The following is a 13,096-nucleotide window of genomic DNA, read 5'->3' as shown; positions in this document are numbered from 1 at the left end:
TCTGTTTAATATGTACATAGATTATGTCTTCAAACAAGAGAGCTTGCTGGGGAAAGAAAGCAACCGGTTTAAAAAGACAGCAACAGATTGCAGCAATTCACCACATTCCAGAAGTTACTTTGAACATAATGCAAAACGGTGTATCATCATCTACTGCCCAATCTGATAGAATTCTGGCAGAACTGTGTAGCAACAGATCGCCAGCAATTGCTTCATCAGAAATTGCCGTCCTACCTCCTGCGAAAAGGAATTACCCTGCTATGTGTAATCAAGGCAGCGCAAAAAGTTGTTTTGCACAAGCATTTGTATAGTCAATTAGACGGATGAAATTTACGTACACTTAGTAATGTTACACAAAACAGCCTTCAGACTTTCCCCATTAATTTCGTCTTTTGAATTATGAACATATTTACATCATAAGGGTTTTTTCATTGTAAGGCTTTCTTTTTTAGTTGATTTTCACCTAGCAAGACTTATCGTAGATGGCGTAATAAGTCACACCCGGACAACGTCGGGTTATACTGCTAGTATTTGATAAAATTCATTAGAGTTTATGATTGGCACTCTTTGTTCTGAAGTTGTGTGTAGGATTAGGGTTTCTGAAAGGGGATTATCACTGTTGAAAAGCTCTAGTTATGTTGAAATTTCTTAGCTCCTTTCACAAAAATTATGTAACCACCCCAAAAATTGTTCCGGTAAATGTTTACATCTACATTTTTTTAAAAATAGAAACGTAAAATTTTTACTGTTGTATCTCTACTTTCTATTTTTCTATCATACATTGTTGTTTCTCTAATTTCAGATTGTCAGACGGCACTGGTCAAGTACATCATCAGTATGCATTTTATATTAAAAAATAATGAGAAATATTACACAGAACTGAACTGAACTTTTTTATGTAAAATCTATGATGAACTATTATAGTGAAATGGTCGTTTTGAACTAGGATCAACATTTATATCTTTCTTATTCATTATATGGACTATCCCCATAAGTTTGCATTTTAATTAAAACTGGACATATTTACAAAGAGATCACTGTTCCTAAAGATCACTATAAATGAAAATATAGTATTAAAACTGCAAAGAAGAAAAATATCCGTATATTGTGGTAAGAGTGGAAAAACGAATTGTGTAAGAAACTTCAAGGACGTTTATCGGATAAGATATCAGAAATAATGAGGAAATAATGTGTGATATTTGTAAAGTGTCATTCTCTGTAGAATGTAACCACATTCAGCTTGATGAGAAGCCATGTTGTAATGATATGTGGCTATTCATTCTTTCAGAATAAAAAGTTAACTATGCATAAATGTAGTAATACAGAAGAGATACCATTTCACTGTGATATCTGTAGTAAATCATTCTGTCGAAGTAATGACTTAACAAGACTCAGATGTATACATGCAGGAGAGAAGCCATATCACTGTGATAAAAGTTTTACTCATGAACATGAAGTAACTAAATGCATACATATTCGAACAGGAGAAAAACCATATCACTGTGATATCTGTGGTAAACCATTCTCCTGAAATGGAGTTTTAACTAAACACAAAAGTATCCATGCAGAAGAAAAACCATATCACTGTGATATCTAGTAAGTCATTCTCTGCAAATGATAAGTTAACTACACACAAACACGTTCATACTGGTGAGAAAGTATATTGCTGTGATGTTTGTGGTAAATCATTCTCTAACAAGTACAACTCAGCTACACATACAAGAGAGTAGCCATATTGCTGTAATATATGTGGTAAAGTTGTGAAGCCATACTCTTGTGATTTGTGTGGTAAATCATTTTCTCAAAATAGTAACTTACCTACACACAAATGTGTTCGTACCAGGGTGAAACCATATCACTGTGATATCCATGGTAAATCATTCTCTCAAAATGGAAACTTAACTATGCACAAGCATGTTCATACAGGAAAGAAACTATATCATTGTGATGTTTGTGGTAAATAATTCTCTGGAAGTATTGTGTTAACTGGACACCAGTGTATTCATACAAGAGAAAAGCCATATCATTTAACACGGTAAGAGAGCTTAGGTCCGTGGGAGGAGCTATGCTAGCAGGTTCTACTTTACCAGATTGGTTCTCTCACTATGTACAAACTAAATGTGTTCCATTCTCCCAAAGTGGTTCCAGTTGATGGTGGGAGACCAATTTGTGCATGGGTGATCTGATTGGGCGGTGTGGGGTTCTTTGTTATCAGGGTGGGATGTTCTGGTCGTGGGGCCTGTGACCATGAGTTCTTTACCGACTGGGTTTCATAGGTTGGCCCAGTATCTCTTGGTACATTGTCCACGGTTGTTCCCTTCTGACCCATAGCTGGCTCTGGCTTTTCATATGACATTAGGGTAGGTCTCTGTGCTTGTATGGTGGTTATGAGCTTGATGTTCACACGTTGGAGAATTAGGGGGTGGGTCTTGTGGCTGTATGGGAGGTTCCTGTTAGGTGTCAGAAGATGCAATCAGGCCCGGTTGGCGTATTGACCAGCTGTGGCTTGCATAGGGGGTGGTGTTGTTGTTTATGATCTGGGTGAGACTCTGGTTGCTGGTCTGGTTGCTGGCCATCTTGTGCCATTGATGTGATTCCTTGCTCCTTTATTGGTTACCTTAATCGATCAGCCATTTACACCTGGAAAATGCCACAAATCAGTATGATGAAAAACGATAAGACTAAAAACATACGGCAGCCAGGTGCTGATAAACTGGTGGCCTGTAGGTCAGTGATGGGACCCACAGGTCAGGCTCGACATGGAGCAATTACATGTTGAGCCGAAGAGAGACTTTCTCTTGGGGTAGATAAAGAGTCACATCCGCCCCATGGTATGAATAATGACTCCATACAAGACTTAGACATATATCCAGATTTAGACAATAGTAGTTATGGAAGTTTGATACGCTCGACACTGGTATATTACAGAAATTGACCTGGCGGGTTTGAGTTGTGATACCTGATGCACTCTGGTGTTGGATGGAAGTTAGCTTCCACCTGGTTTTGGCAAGGATGCCCTAGAGGATGACTTATCTTATTCTGGGAAGTTCCCAGAAGAAGTGTTGAACAGGGTGAATCCTAATATGGTCAGGGATGGCTTTTGTCTTGCTGTCCCTTATGCTTCAGTTGCTCTAACTTGTTCTTTATGTCCACAATTTTTCTCCTCCCTGTGACAGTGGGGAGAACATCTGGAATGTAGACATGGTGTGAGGCCTGTCTACAAATGCAAGAAAAGCTGTTAAATGTGAAGTAACTACACAAATGTACTCATACAGGCGAAAAGCCATATCAGTGTGATGTGCATGGTAAATCATTCTCTGAAAAGGGAGTCTTAACTCAAAATACGCTTAGCTACACATAAGTGTATTCATACAGGAGAGAAGCCATATCACTGTGATATTTGTGATAAATATTTTGCTGTTAAATGTGCAGTGACTGTACACAAACATACTCATACAGGAGAGAAGCCATATCAGTGTGATGTTTGTGGTTCTCTGAAAAGGGAGTCTTAACTAAACACATACGTATCCATACAGGAGAAAAGCCATATCACTGTGACATCTGTGGTAAATCATTCTCTGGAAGTAGTGACTTAACTAGGCACAAACATATTCATACTGGAGAGAAACCATATCACTGTGAATTCTGTGGTAAGTCATTCTCCACAAGTAGCGTCTTAACGATTCACAAACGCATTCATACAGGAGAGAAGCCATATCACTGTGATATCTGTGGCAAATCATTCTCTGCAAATGATAAGTTAACTTCTCACAAATGTGTTCATGCAAGAGAGAAGTCATATCACTGCGATATGTGGTAAATCATTCTCTCTAAATGGTGAATTAACTAAGCACAAAAATGTTTATACAGAAGAGCAGCCGTATGACTGTAAGATCTGTTATAATTCATTCTCTTAGAAATGTCACTTGGTTAAACATATAGCGATTTATATAGATGTGTAACTATATTACTATTAAAATTCATTTTACCTGTTTAGTTAGGGATTAATCTTGTTGGCAGCAGTTGTATTCATGGTTAACTTTATAAGTGTTTTATAGCCAGTTAGCATTTTCCAATGCTAACTATTTAAAAAGGTAAAGAACCCTTTGTTCATGAATGACCATGGGATTGCATCTAAAAATTTCCCCTCCAAGGTACAAATCCATGTAAAGTTGTTTATGGAATACCAACCAGCCTCTCCTCTCTATACCACCAGTGTTATCCAAGAGAAAGACAAAGGCCGATACGGCTTGGCACCAGTGATGTTGCAACTCATCCTCACAGCTGAGTGAATTGGAGCAATGCAAAATATAGTGTCTTGCTCAAGAACACAGCACACTGCCTGATCTGGGAATTGAACTCACTACCTCATGATTGTGAACCTGACACTCTAACCACTGAGCCATGTGCCTTAACCATTTAATCACCTTTTATTATATACTTGGATATGACTTACACAATCTAAACGCAGGATATGTGCATTTTCTCAACCTTCATTTTATAAATAGTTATCTAATGTAACCATAAATGTATTGAATGATGCAGCACAAAGATATAACACAGTGGAAACAACCCGGCAACACAATATAATATATAAAAGCACAACTAAATCTACAAGTGTGAGATGACTGAACTCTGTGTTATTGTTAATAAAAGCATTTATATATATACTCAATTTAACATCTCTCCAGAAGATATTATGTTACTCTGAAAACCTTTTACATCAACTACAGATAACAGCCAAAACAGGATCACAGTGAATAAGTTTCTTCTTCAGGACTGATCAATTAATCATTTACAAGACACGTGTATTCTCATGTGAGAATAATTGCTCACATATCGAGTACAGAATAGCTGCTTCATGCTTGTACTTTAGATTTCATGTTAACAAACAATCTGGTATGGTAGAACAAACCTTCACTTACCAACAAGCTACAACCATTTATTACAATCGTTCCTCTTCCTCTCACTCAGTAAGCTGTGTACAGTCCCTGCCTGAAACACCTCTTATCTTTTCAGTCTAACTGAGAACCTATCAGTCTCTCAACCTGCTAGAAACAGTACCACATCTCGAATAAAAACTATTCATTAGAAGAGGGAAAATTTATTCCTGTCCTATCTGTGCTCACATAAACTGACAACAAATGTTTCCAAACGTATATTTTATGGATATGAACGTATGTAAATTGTGTAATTAAAAAAATAACATTCAATCAGTTTGTAAGATAAAAATAAATATGTGGAACATGCATCAATGAATAATGACATGCCAGACACAAAACTGGATGTTTTTACTGTACAAGGCAATGAAAAGGCTCATTTGCTTAAAGTTAAATCAAATGACATCATATGAAAATGTGGATACAAATAGTTGTTACCTTTATTCCAAGATACATTTAGATATTCATTGGTCAGTTAAAATTTCTCAAGAGCAACCTTCAACTTCATCAGTTAGATTGATTAATTATTAAAATATTGCTTATTTTAGAAATAAGCCCACATTTGGAAGTCATACTCATGGTTTTAGCAGATTGTAATAAACTCTGTTCTCTCTGATGTAATAATAGAAATATTCTTATACAACTAGAATTTTATTTAATGTAGCCATGAAAGGTTACATTATAATATACAATCCACTATCATCAGGTAAGGTTTGAAACATTGACATGATGGTGGTGGATTGTATATGATGATGTAATCTTTTGTGATTACATTAAATAAAATTCTACTGAAGCAGTATTGAATGAACTTTGAAATGCCATTTGTGTTTACATTTTTTATACACTTAGTATTGAATAAAAAAAATTGTAATACTAACTTGCTTTGAAACTCTTATGGTTCATATTTATCATTAGTAGTTGTTAAGTTACAGGAAATGATTGTCTAGGTCATATAAAATATTTGATGTTAGCAAGTGGGTCTTCACCTACTAATGTATGTAAATTAGATGAAGCTTTATGCATATGATATGATTATAATTAGATATTAAAATCATATTATTTGATCATATTAATATTTCTTTCCAAATATTAAACCTGCTCTACATTCATCAGAGACAAGGTATGAATATTTTAGACAGGGAAAATATATATATAGTAATGACCATTTCCTATGAAAGTTGAAGTGTAGCTGAAACAAATATTGATACTAATAGCAATACCACAAATACTAATATTAATAACTCTAATACGACCACCACTACTACTACTACTACTAATAATAATAATAATACCATTACTACTAATAACTACAGTAATAATGATGATAATAATAATACAATCCACTCCCCTAATAACACCCTTAATTTTATTTTCTCCCTAAATAGTACTACATCTTCCCTTTCCACTAATAACGCTTGTATGACAGATAGCTGCAACTACCAATCTGTGACTGAATGCCGGTTGCAAGCCCACTACAGAAGGATTAACTTAGTATACAAATGCACAGTCCACAACATATTGCATAATTCTAACAACTATATCGAATCTACTATTATTTTAAACAGAGATATTTTGCACATTTAAACTCATTTAAGTATGAGGAGCATAGCAAATCTACCTCCTTAGCCAACCATATACACCATTTAATAAATAGAAAGGTACTATATGGGATATCATGAGCCATAAATTGATTCCGGGGTCCCATACCAAGGCCAGCAATCCACTTGTGGACTAAGTCTAAAAGAAGCCTTCCAAATATTAATGCATAATTCACTGCAATTAATAAACAACACAAAGCTTTTTCTATATGTTGTTATAGGTTCTATCACACCTTTAAATTCTTCCATAGGTCCAAATACAAACAAAATAAACACACATAACACATCCATCCACAGTCATTACAATATATATATGGCAGTGAGTTGGCAGAAACACTAGCATGCTGGGTGAAATCCTTAACGGTATTTCGTCTGTTTTTACATGCTGAGTTCAAATTCCACTAAGGTTGACTTTGCCTTTCATCCTTTCGAGGGTTGATAAATTAAGTACCAGTTGCATACTGGAGTCGATCTAATTGACTGGCCCCCTCCCCAAAATTTCAGGCCTTGTGCTAGAGTAGAAAAGAATATATATGTATGTGTGTGTGTGTGTATGTATGTATGTATGTATCATCGTCATTTAACGTCTGTTTTCCATGCTGGCATGGGTTGGGTGATTTGACTGAGGATTGGCAAGCCAGGAGGCTGCACCAGGCTCCAATCTAATTTGGCAGGGTTTCTACTGATGGATGCCCTCCCTAATGCCAACCACTCCGAGAGTCTAGCAGGTGACAGTGGCGTCAGCCATGCTTGAATGGTGCTTTTTATGTGTCACTGGCACAGGAGTCAGTCAGACGGCACTGGTGGTTCAACAGGTCTTCACAAGCACAGCATACTGCCCGACAATTGAAGGGTACTTTTAAATGGGCCAGTTATGCGACACTGGCATTGGCCACGGCCACGATCTCACTTGGCTTGCTGGGTCTTCTCAAGCACAGCATATCTCCAAAGGTCTTGGTCACTTGTCATTGCCTTTGAGGCCCAACGTTTGAAGGTTGTGTTTCACCATCTTACCTCATGTCTTCCCGGATCTACCTCTTCCACAGATTACCTCGACTCTTAGGATGTGACACTTCTTTACACAGCTGTCCTCATCCATATGCAACACATGACCATACCAGCACAGTCGTCTTTCTTGCACACCATGTCTGCTGCTTCTGATGACCAACTTTTCTCTCAGAATGCTTACACTGTTGTGTATGCACACTGACATTATACACCCTTTGGAGCATACTAGCTTCATTTCTTTCAAGCCTACGCATGTCCTCAGTAGTCACGGCCTATGCTTCACTGCCATATCTGTATAGCATGGCTGTTCACACACATGCATCATACAGTCTACCTTTCACTCTGAGCAAGAAACTCTTTGTTACCAGCAGAGGTAGGAGCTCTCTGAACTTTGCCCAGGCTATTCTTATTCCAGCAGCTATGCTCTCAGAGCATCCACCCCCACTACTAACTTGGTCACTTAGGTAATGAAAGCTATCAGCTACTTTTAGTTTTTCCCCCCTGGAATGTGATGGAATCTGTTTTCTGTATGTCTTCAGTGTTTATTGCACCTGTACATTTGCCACCCACAAAATTATCTTCCTTGTTAACCTTCCTTTGATATTGCTGCACCTCTTATGTGTCCATAGCTTACACTGGGAACATCTTATGGAGTTTCTGCCTATGCCTTTTCTACAGATCGAGTGGGACATCTACCTGAAGGGATATGTGTACGATTTATTCTTTTCCCTCTACCACTCTATCAACATAAACATCTTAGAAGGTAGCTAGGCTTTCTTTTCTTCTACCTCTTTATCAACATAAGTATCTTAGAAGGTAGCTAGTTTTATTTCAATAGTTTTAATTTTTATAGTTTTTAGGTTTTATTTTCTTAGTTTGTTATTTTAAGTTTAGGTTTTAAATTTAAATTTTAAGTTTTGGATTTAATTCTTAGTCTTTTATCTTGTATCATTTAATTGCTATTAAGCTTGAAATATAACTCTCAATATGTGTACTAACCGCTATAATATTGTCCTTTGTAACCCCCCACTTTACTGAAACTTTATCTTCAAATTGGCCAGATCTGGCTTCTCATACTTACCTTGCAATATTATTCTAATCATAAACAATCATATCATTAAAATTTCAAAGCTCCAAGGCAATGCATGGTTAATTCATATCAGTATGAAAAAGTAAGCATTACATTTGACAGAGAAATCTGAATGTTAAAGGGTTAAGCACAAATATATATAATTTATTATTTCTTACATTGTCTGTTCTGAGTTACATTACTTCTATGACATCACCCATCATAAATTATTTATTTTCCATGCATTGGACTGTGTGAGATGTGTGTTGGCACTCCATCGCTTACGACGTCGAGGGTTCCAGTCGATCCGATCAACGGAACAGCCTGCTCGTGAAATTAACGTGCAAGTGGCTGAGCACTCCACAGACACGTGTACCCTTAACGTAGTTCTCGGGGATATTCAGCGTGACACAGTGTGACAAGGCTGACCCTTTGAATTACAGGCACAACAGAAACAGGAAGTAAGAGTGAGAGAAAGTTGTGGTGGAAGAGTACAGCAGGGTTCACCACCATTCCCTGCAGGATGCCTCGTGGAGCTTTAGGTGATTTTGCTCAATAAACACTCACAACGCCCTGTCTGGGAATCGAAACCGCGAGTCCGCTGCCCTAACCACTGGGCCATTGTGCCTCTACTGTGTGAGATGTACGAAGCATAGTAACAACATGATACATGCTGCAACACTGAGACGTTAATTTATTTCCTGGAAAAGAGACATTTCACTCAACCAATACTCCGAGAGTCACATTTGACAAATCACATGTATAAATCAACATACTGTGGATTGTTCTGGGTGTCTTTTTATTCACATTTTCCAAATCAGTGAGAAGTAAATCTGACTCTGTTATGAAGTGAGTATACACGTCTGGTGTAAAATGGTTGGTTGTAGTTATCTAAAAATAACATATCACAGAAATATATGTTAACACAGAATGCACTCCGTATGTAGGTACGATACTCAGTTTTCACTGTTCAACTACAGATTGTTAACCAACACAGTCGAACTAATACTGTCAATTCCTCCCAGAAAGTTCATTCAGTTATTTATTATAATCGGTTAGTCCACCTTCAGTTACATGGGGGTGATCAGGATTCTTCCATAACAGACTGTAAACACTACTTTAGCAGAGAAAATGGTTTTAAAAATTTTGATGTGAGTTTTAACAAATTTTAATATTGACACAACTACTGTTTTGTAGCAACACATATGTGTCTGCTTAAATTACTTTGATAAGAGAAAGATTTACCACAGATATCACAAAGATATGGCTTTCCTTTCGTATGAATCTGTTGTTTGTGTATAGTTAAGGTATTTCCATGAGAGAATAATTTACCACATACATCACAGTGATATGGTTTATCTCCTGTATGAATACGTTTATGTCTAGTTAAGTTACCATTTTGAGAGAATGATTTTCCACAGATATCACAGTAATATGGTTTCTCTCCTAAATGAATACGTTTGTGCATAGTCAAATGTCCATTTTCAGAGAAAGATCTATCACAAATATCACAGTGATATGGTTTCTCTCCAGTATGAATACGTTTGTGGTTAGTTAAGGTGTTACCATGACAAAATGATTTATCACAGATATCACAATGATATGGCTTCTCTCCTGTATGAATGCGTATGTGAGTAGTTAAATGGCTACTTCCAGAGAATGATTTTCCACAGATATAACAGTGATATGGTTTCTCTCGAGTATGAATACGTTTGTGCTGAGTTAAGGTATAATTCTGAGGAACTGATGTACCACAGATATCACATTGATAAGGTTTCTCTCCTGTATGAATACGTTTATGTCTAAGTAAGTGGCTTTTTTGAGAGAATGATTTACCACAGAAACCACAGTGATATGGCTTCTCTCCTGTGTGAATACGTTTGTGTTTTGTTAAATTATGATTTAAAGAGAATGACTTATCACAAATATCACAGCGATATAACTTCTCTCCTGTATGAATGTGTTTGTGTGTAATTAAGGCACCATTTTCAGAGAATGATTTACCACAGACATCACAGTGATATGGTTTCTCTCCTGTATGAATGCGTTTGTGTGTAGTAAGGTAGCTACTCCCAGTGAATGATTTACCACAGATTTCACACTGATATGGCTTCTCACCTGTATGCATACGCTTGTGTGTTGTTAAATGTTCATTTTGAGAGAATGATTTACCACAAATATTACAGCAATATGGTTTCACTCCTGTATGAATGCGTTTGTGTTTATTTAAGTGATGGTTTAGAGAGAATGATTTACCACAGACATCACAGTGATATGGTTTATCCCTTGTATGAATACGTTTGTGTATAGTTAACTGACTATTCTGAGAGAATGATCTACCACAGATATTACAGTCATATGGTTTCTCTCCTGTATGAATACGCTTATGTTTAGTCAAGTTACCATTTTCAGAGAAGGATTTCCCACAGATATTACACTGATATGGCTTCTCTCCTGTATGAATACGCTCGTGTATAATTAAGTTACTACTTCCAGAAAATGATTTATTGCAAATATCACAGTGATATGATTTTCCAGTTTCATTTGGCATCTTTTCAGGCAAAAAAAAAAAAAGTCACTCCTTAAAGGTTCTTACATAATTCATTTTACCTATATTTTTCTTATCACACCATAATATTTGAACATTCTCCATGTTTTTGTTTTTATTGTTTATTTTTTACATTGCTTTCTGCTAATATATTTACATCAACTGTGGTCTTTGTTCATATCTTGAAACATCACAAACCTCTATAAATTTAGAGTCAAATTATCACCACCATCATCATTTAACATCCATTGTCCATGCTGGCATAGGTTGGACAGTTTGACCAGGGCTGGTAAGCTGAGGGGCTGCACCAGACACCAGTCTGATTTGGCATGGTTTCTACAGCTGGATACCTCTCCTAATGCCAGCCACTCTGAGAGTGTAATGGTTGCTTTTATGTGCCAGTTGTGTGACACCAGTATCTGTTACGACTATGATCTCACTTGACTTGATGGGCCTTCTATTCAAGCATGGCACAGCATCTAAATATTGGTTTGCAGAATTCCAAATGAAATGCTGTTACTATTTTCAGTTATGACTTAATACTTCCTCACATTTCCTTGAAGATCCAAGTAAACAATGTTGTATGTCTGTTTCTGTGTAACATTTTTCTTTAGTCTCTCAAAGATGATCAACATTCATGATAAATCCAATACAAACAAGCCTTTACCATTGGCATAAACAAGCCTTTTATACCAATGGTATCTGACAATCTGAAATCATAGAGAAATAACATTGTAAGATAAAGAACATGCATAAAATGTAGAGATTTAACTGAATATTTTACTACGTTTCTATGGAGATAAACTAACAAATAAACACTAATCTGAATAAAAATGTGTAACAATTTCTTTTGTTTTTAATCTTCGGTCAACAAGTGTTATTTCCTATTTGCTTCTGCAGAGAAATCAAAGGAAATGACTACTATTTCCTTTGAATTTTACTTCTGTGACCTGAACATCAATGTTTTGAAACTGATCTAGTTTCCATTACATTTCACAGATTCAGCATTGAATTGCTGGAGTAGATATTCTCTGATCAGGAGTAGTGGGGAGCATTACAGCCATGTATCGAGAAGGATTCTTTGGGGTTTGAATAAATGTAACAAAGTCTGAAGAATATATTTAGACATTTTTCTTAATTTCTAGGGTACCTAAGGAGAAAAATCGTGTTACACACTGCAATTAAATTACATATTCATATTGTGTAACTCTACATATACTAACTCTTTAAGCATTTAAACTGGTCATATCTGGCCCAAATGTTCAACCTCTTTCATCTTCAGACTAACCAGTTCTGGCCTCTCCCACCTACCCAACAGTGTCATTCTAAAAATATGCAATTACATCATCAAAATCTTGATGTTATAAGATAATGTTTGACTAATTAAAAAACGTGAATGAATAAGCATTACATTCAACAGAATAATATATTTATATCATCATCATCATCATCATCATTTAATGTCTGCTTTCCATGCTAGCATGGGTTGGACGATTTGACTGAGGACTGATGAACAAGATGGCTACACCAGGCTCCAATCTGATTTGGATGCCCTTCCTAATGCCAACCACTCCGAGAGTGTAGTGGGTGCTTTTACGTGCCACCGGCATGAAGGCCAGTCAGGCAGTACTGGCAACGGCCATGCTCAAAATGGTGTATTTTATGTGCCACCTGCACAGGAGCCAGTCCAGTAGCACTGGCAATGATCTTGCTCGAATGTCTTTACACGTGCCAGGAAGGTGACGCTGGGCACAGGTGCCATCCCGATTTTGCTTTCGCTTGCCCCAACAGGTCTTCGCAAGCCGAGTTTAGTGTCCAATGAAGGAGACAATGTTGGTATGGGTGCCAGTCGTCGAATTTAGTTTGATTTCGATTTCACTTGCCTCAACAGATCTTCGCAAGCAGAGTTAAATGTCCAATGAAGGAAGGTACG

At 36.8% G+C, this 13,096-nt stretch overlaps 1 protein-coding gene and 1 long non-coding RNA gene across 2 annotated transcripts in view; one reads left to right on the top strand and one right to left on the bottom strand.

Moving 5' to 3' along the window:
* The window catches only part of LOC106882949 (uncharacterized), a 10,488-nt gene extending 4,671 nt beyond the window's left edge, over nucleotides 1-5,817 (top strand). Inside the window, exon 2 of the long non-coding RNA XR_001411053.2 lies at nucleotides 803-5,817. This is a non-coding gene — a long non-coding RNA (uncharacterized LOC106882949). The remainder of the gene's footprint in view (nucleotides 1-802) is intronic.
* Nucleotides 5,818-8,759: 2,942 nt separating this feature from the next.
* Nucleotides 8,760-13,096, bottom strand: part of LOC128251084 (zinc finger protein 91-like) — a 41,267-nt gene continuing 36,930 nt past the window's right edge. Inside the window, exon 3 of the mRNA XM_052977444.1 lies at nucleotides 8,760-11,087. Coding sequence (XP_052833404.1) covers nucleotides 9,799-11,087 — 1,289 coding nt within the window. The 3' untranslated portion in view covers nucleotides 8,760-9,798. The remainder of the gene's footprint in view (nucleotides 11,088-13,096) is intronic.

The sequence above is a fragment of the Octopus bimaculoides genome, chromosome 28 (genome assembly GCF_001194135.2).
Source record: "Octopus bimaculoides isolate UCB-OBI-ISO-001 chromosome 28, ASM119413v2, whole genome shotgun sequence".
Classification (NCBI taxonomy): domain Eukaryota; kingdom Metazoa; phylum Mollusca; class Cephalopoda; order Octopoda; family Octopodidae; genus Octopus; species Octopus bimaculoides.
This window is presented reverse-complemented; position numbering and strand designations above follow the sequence as displayed.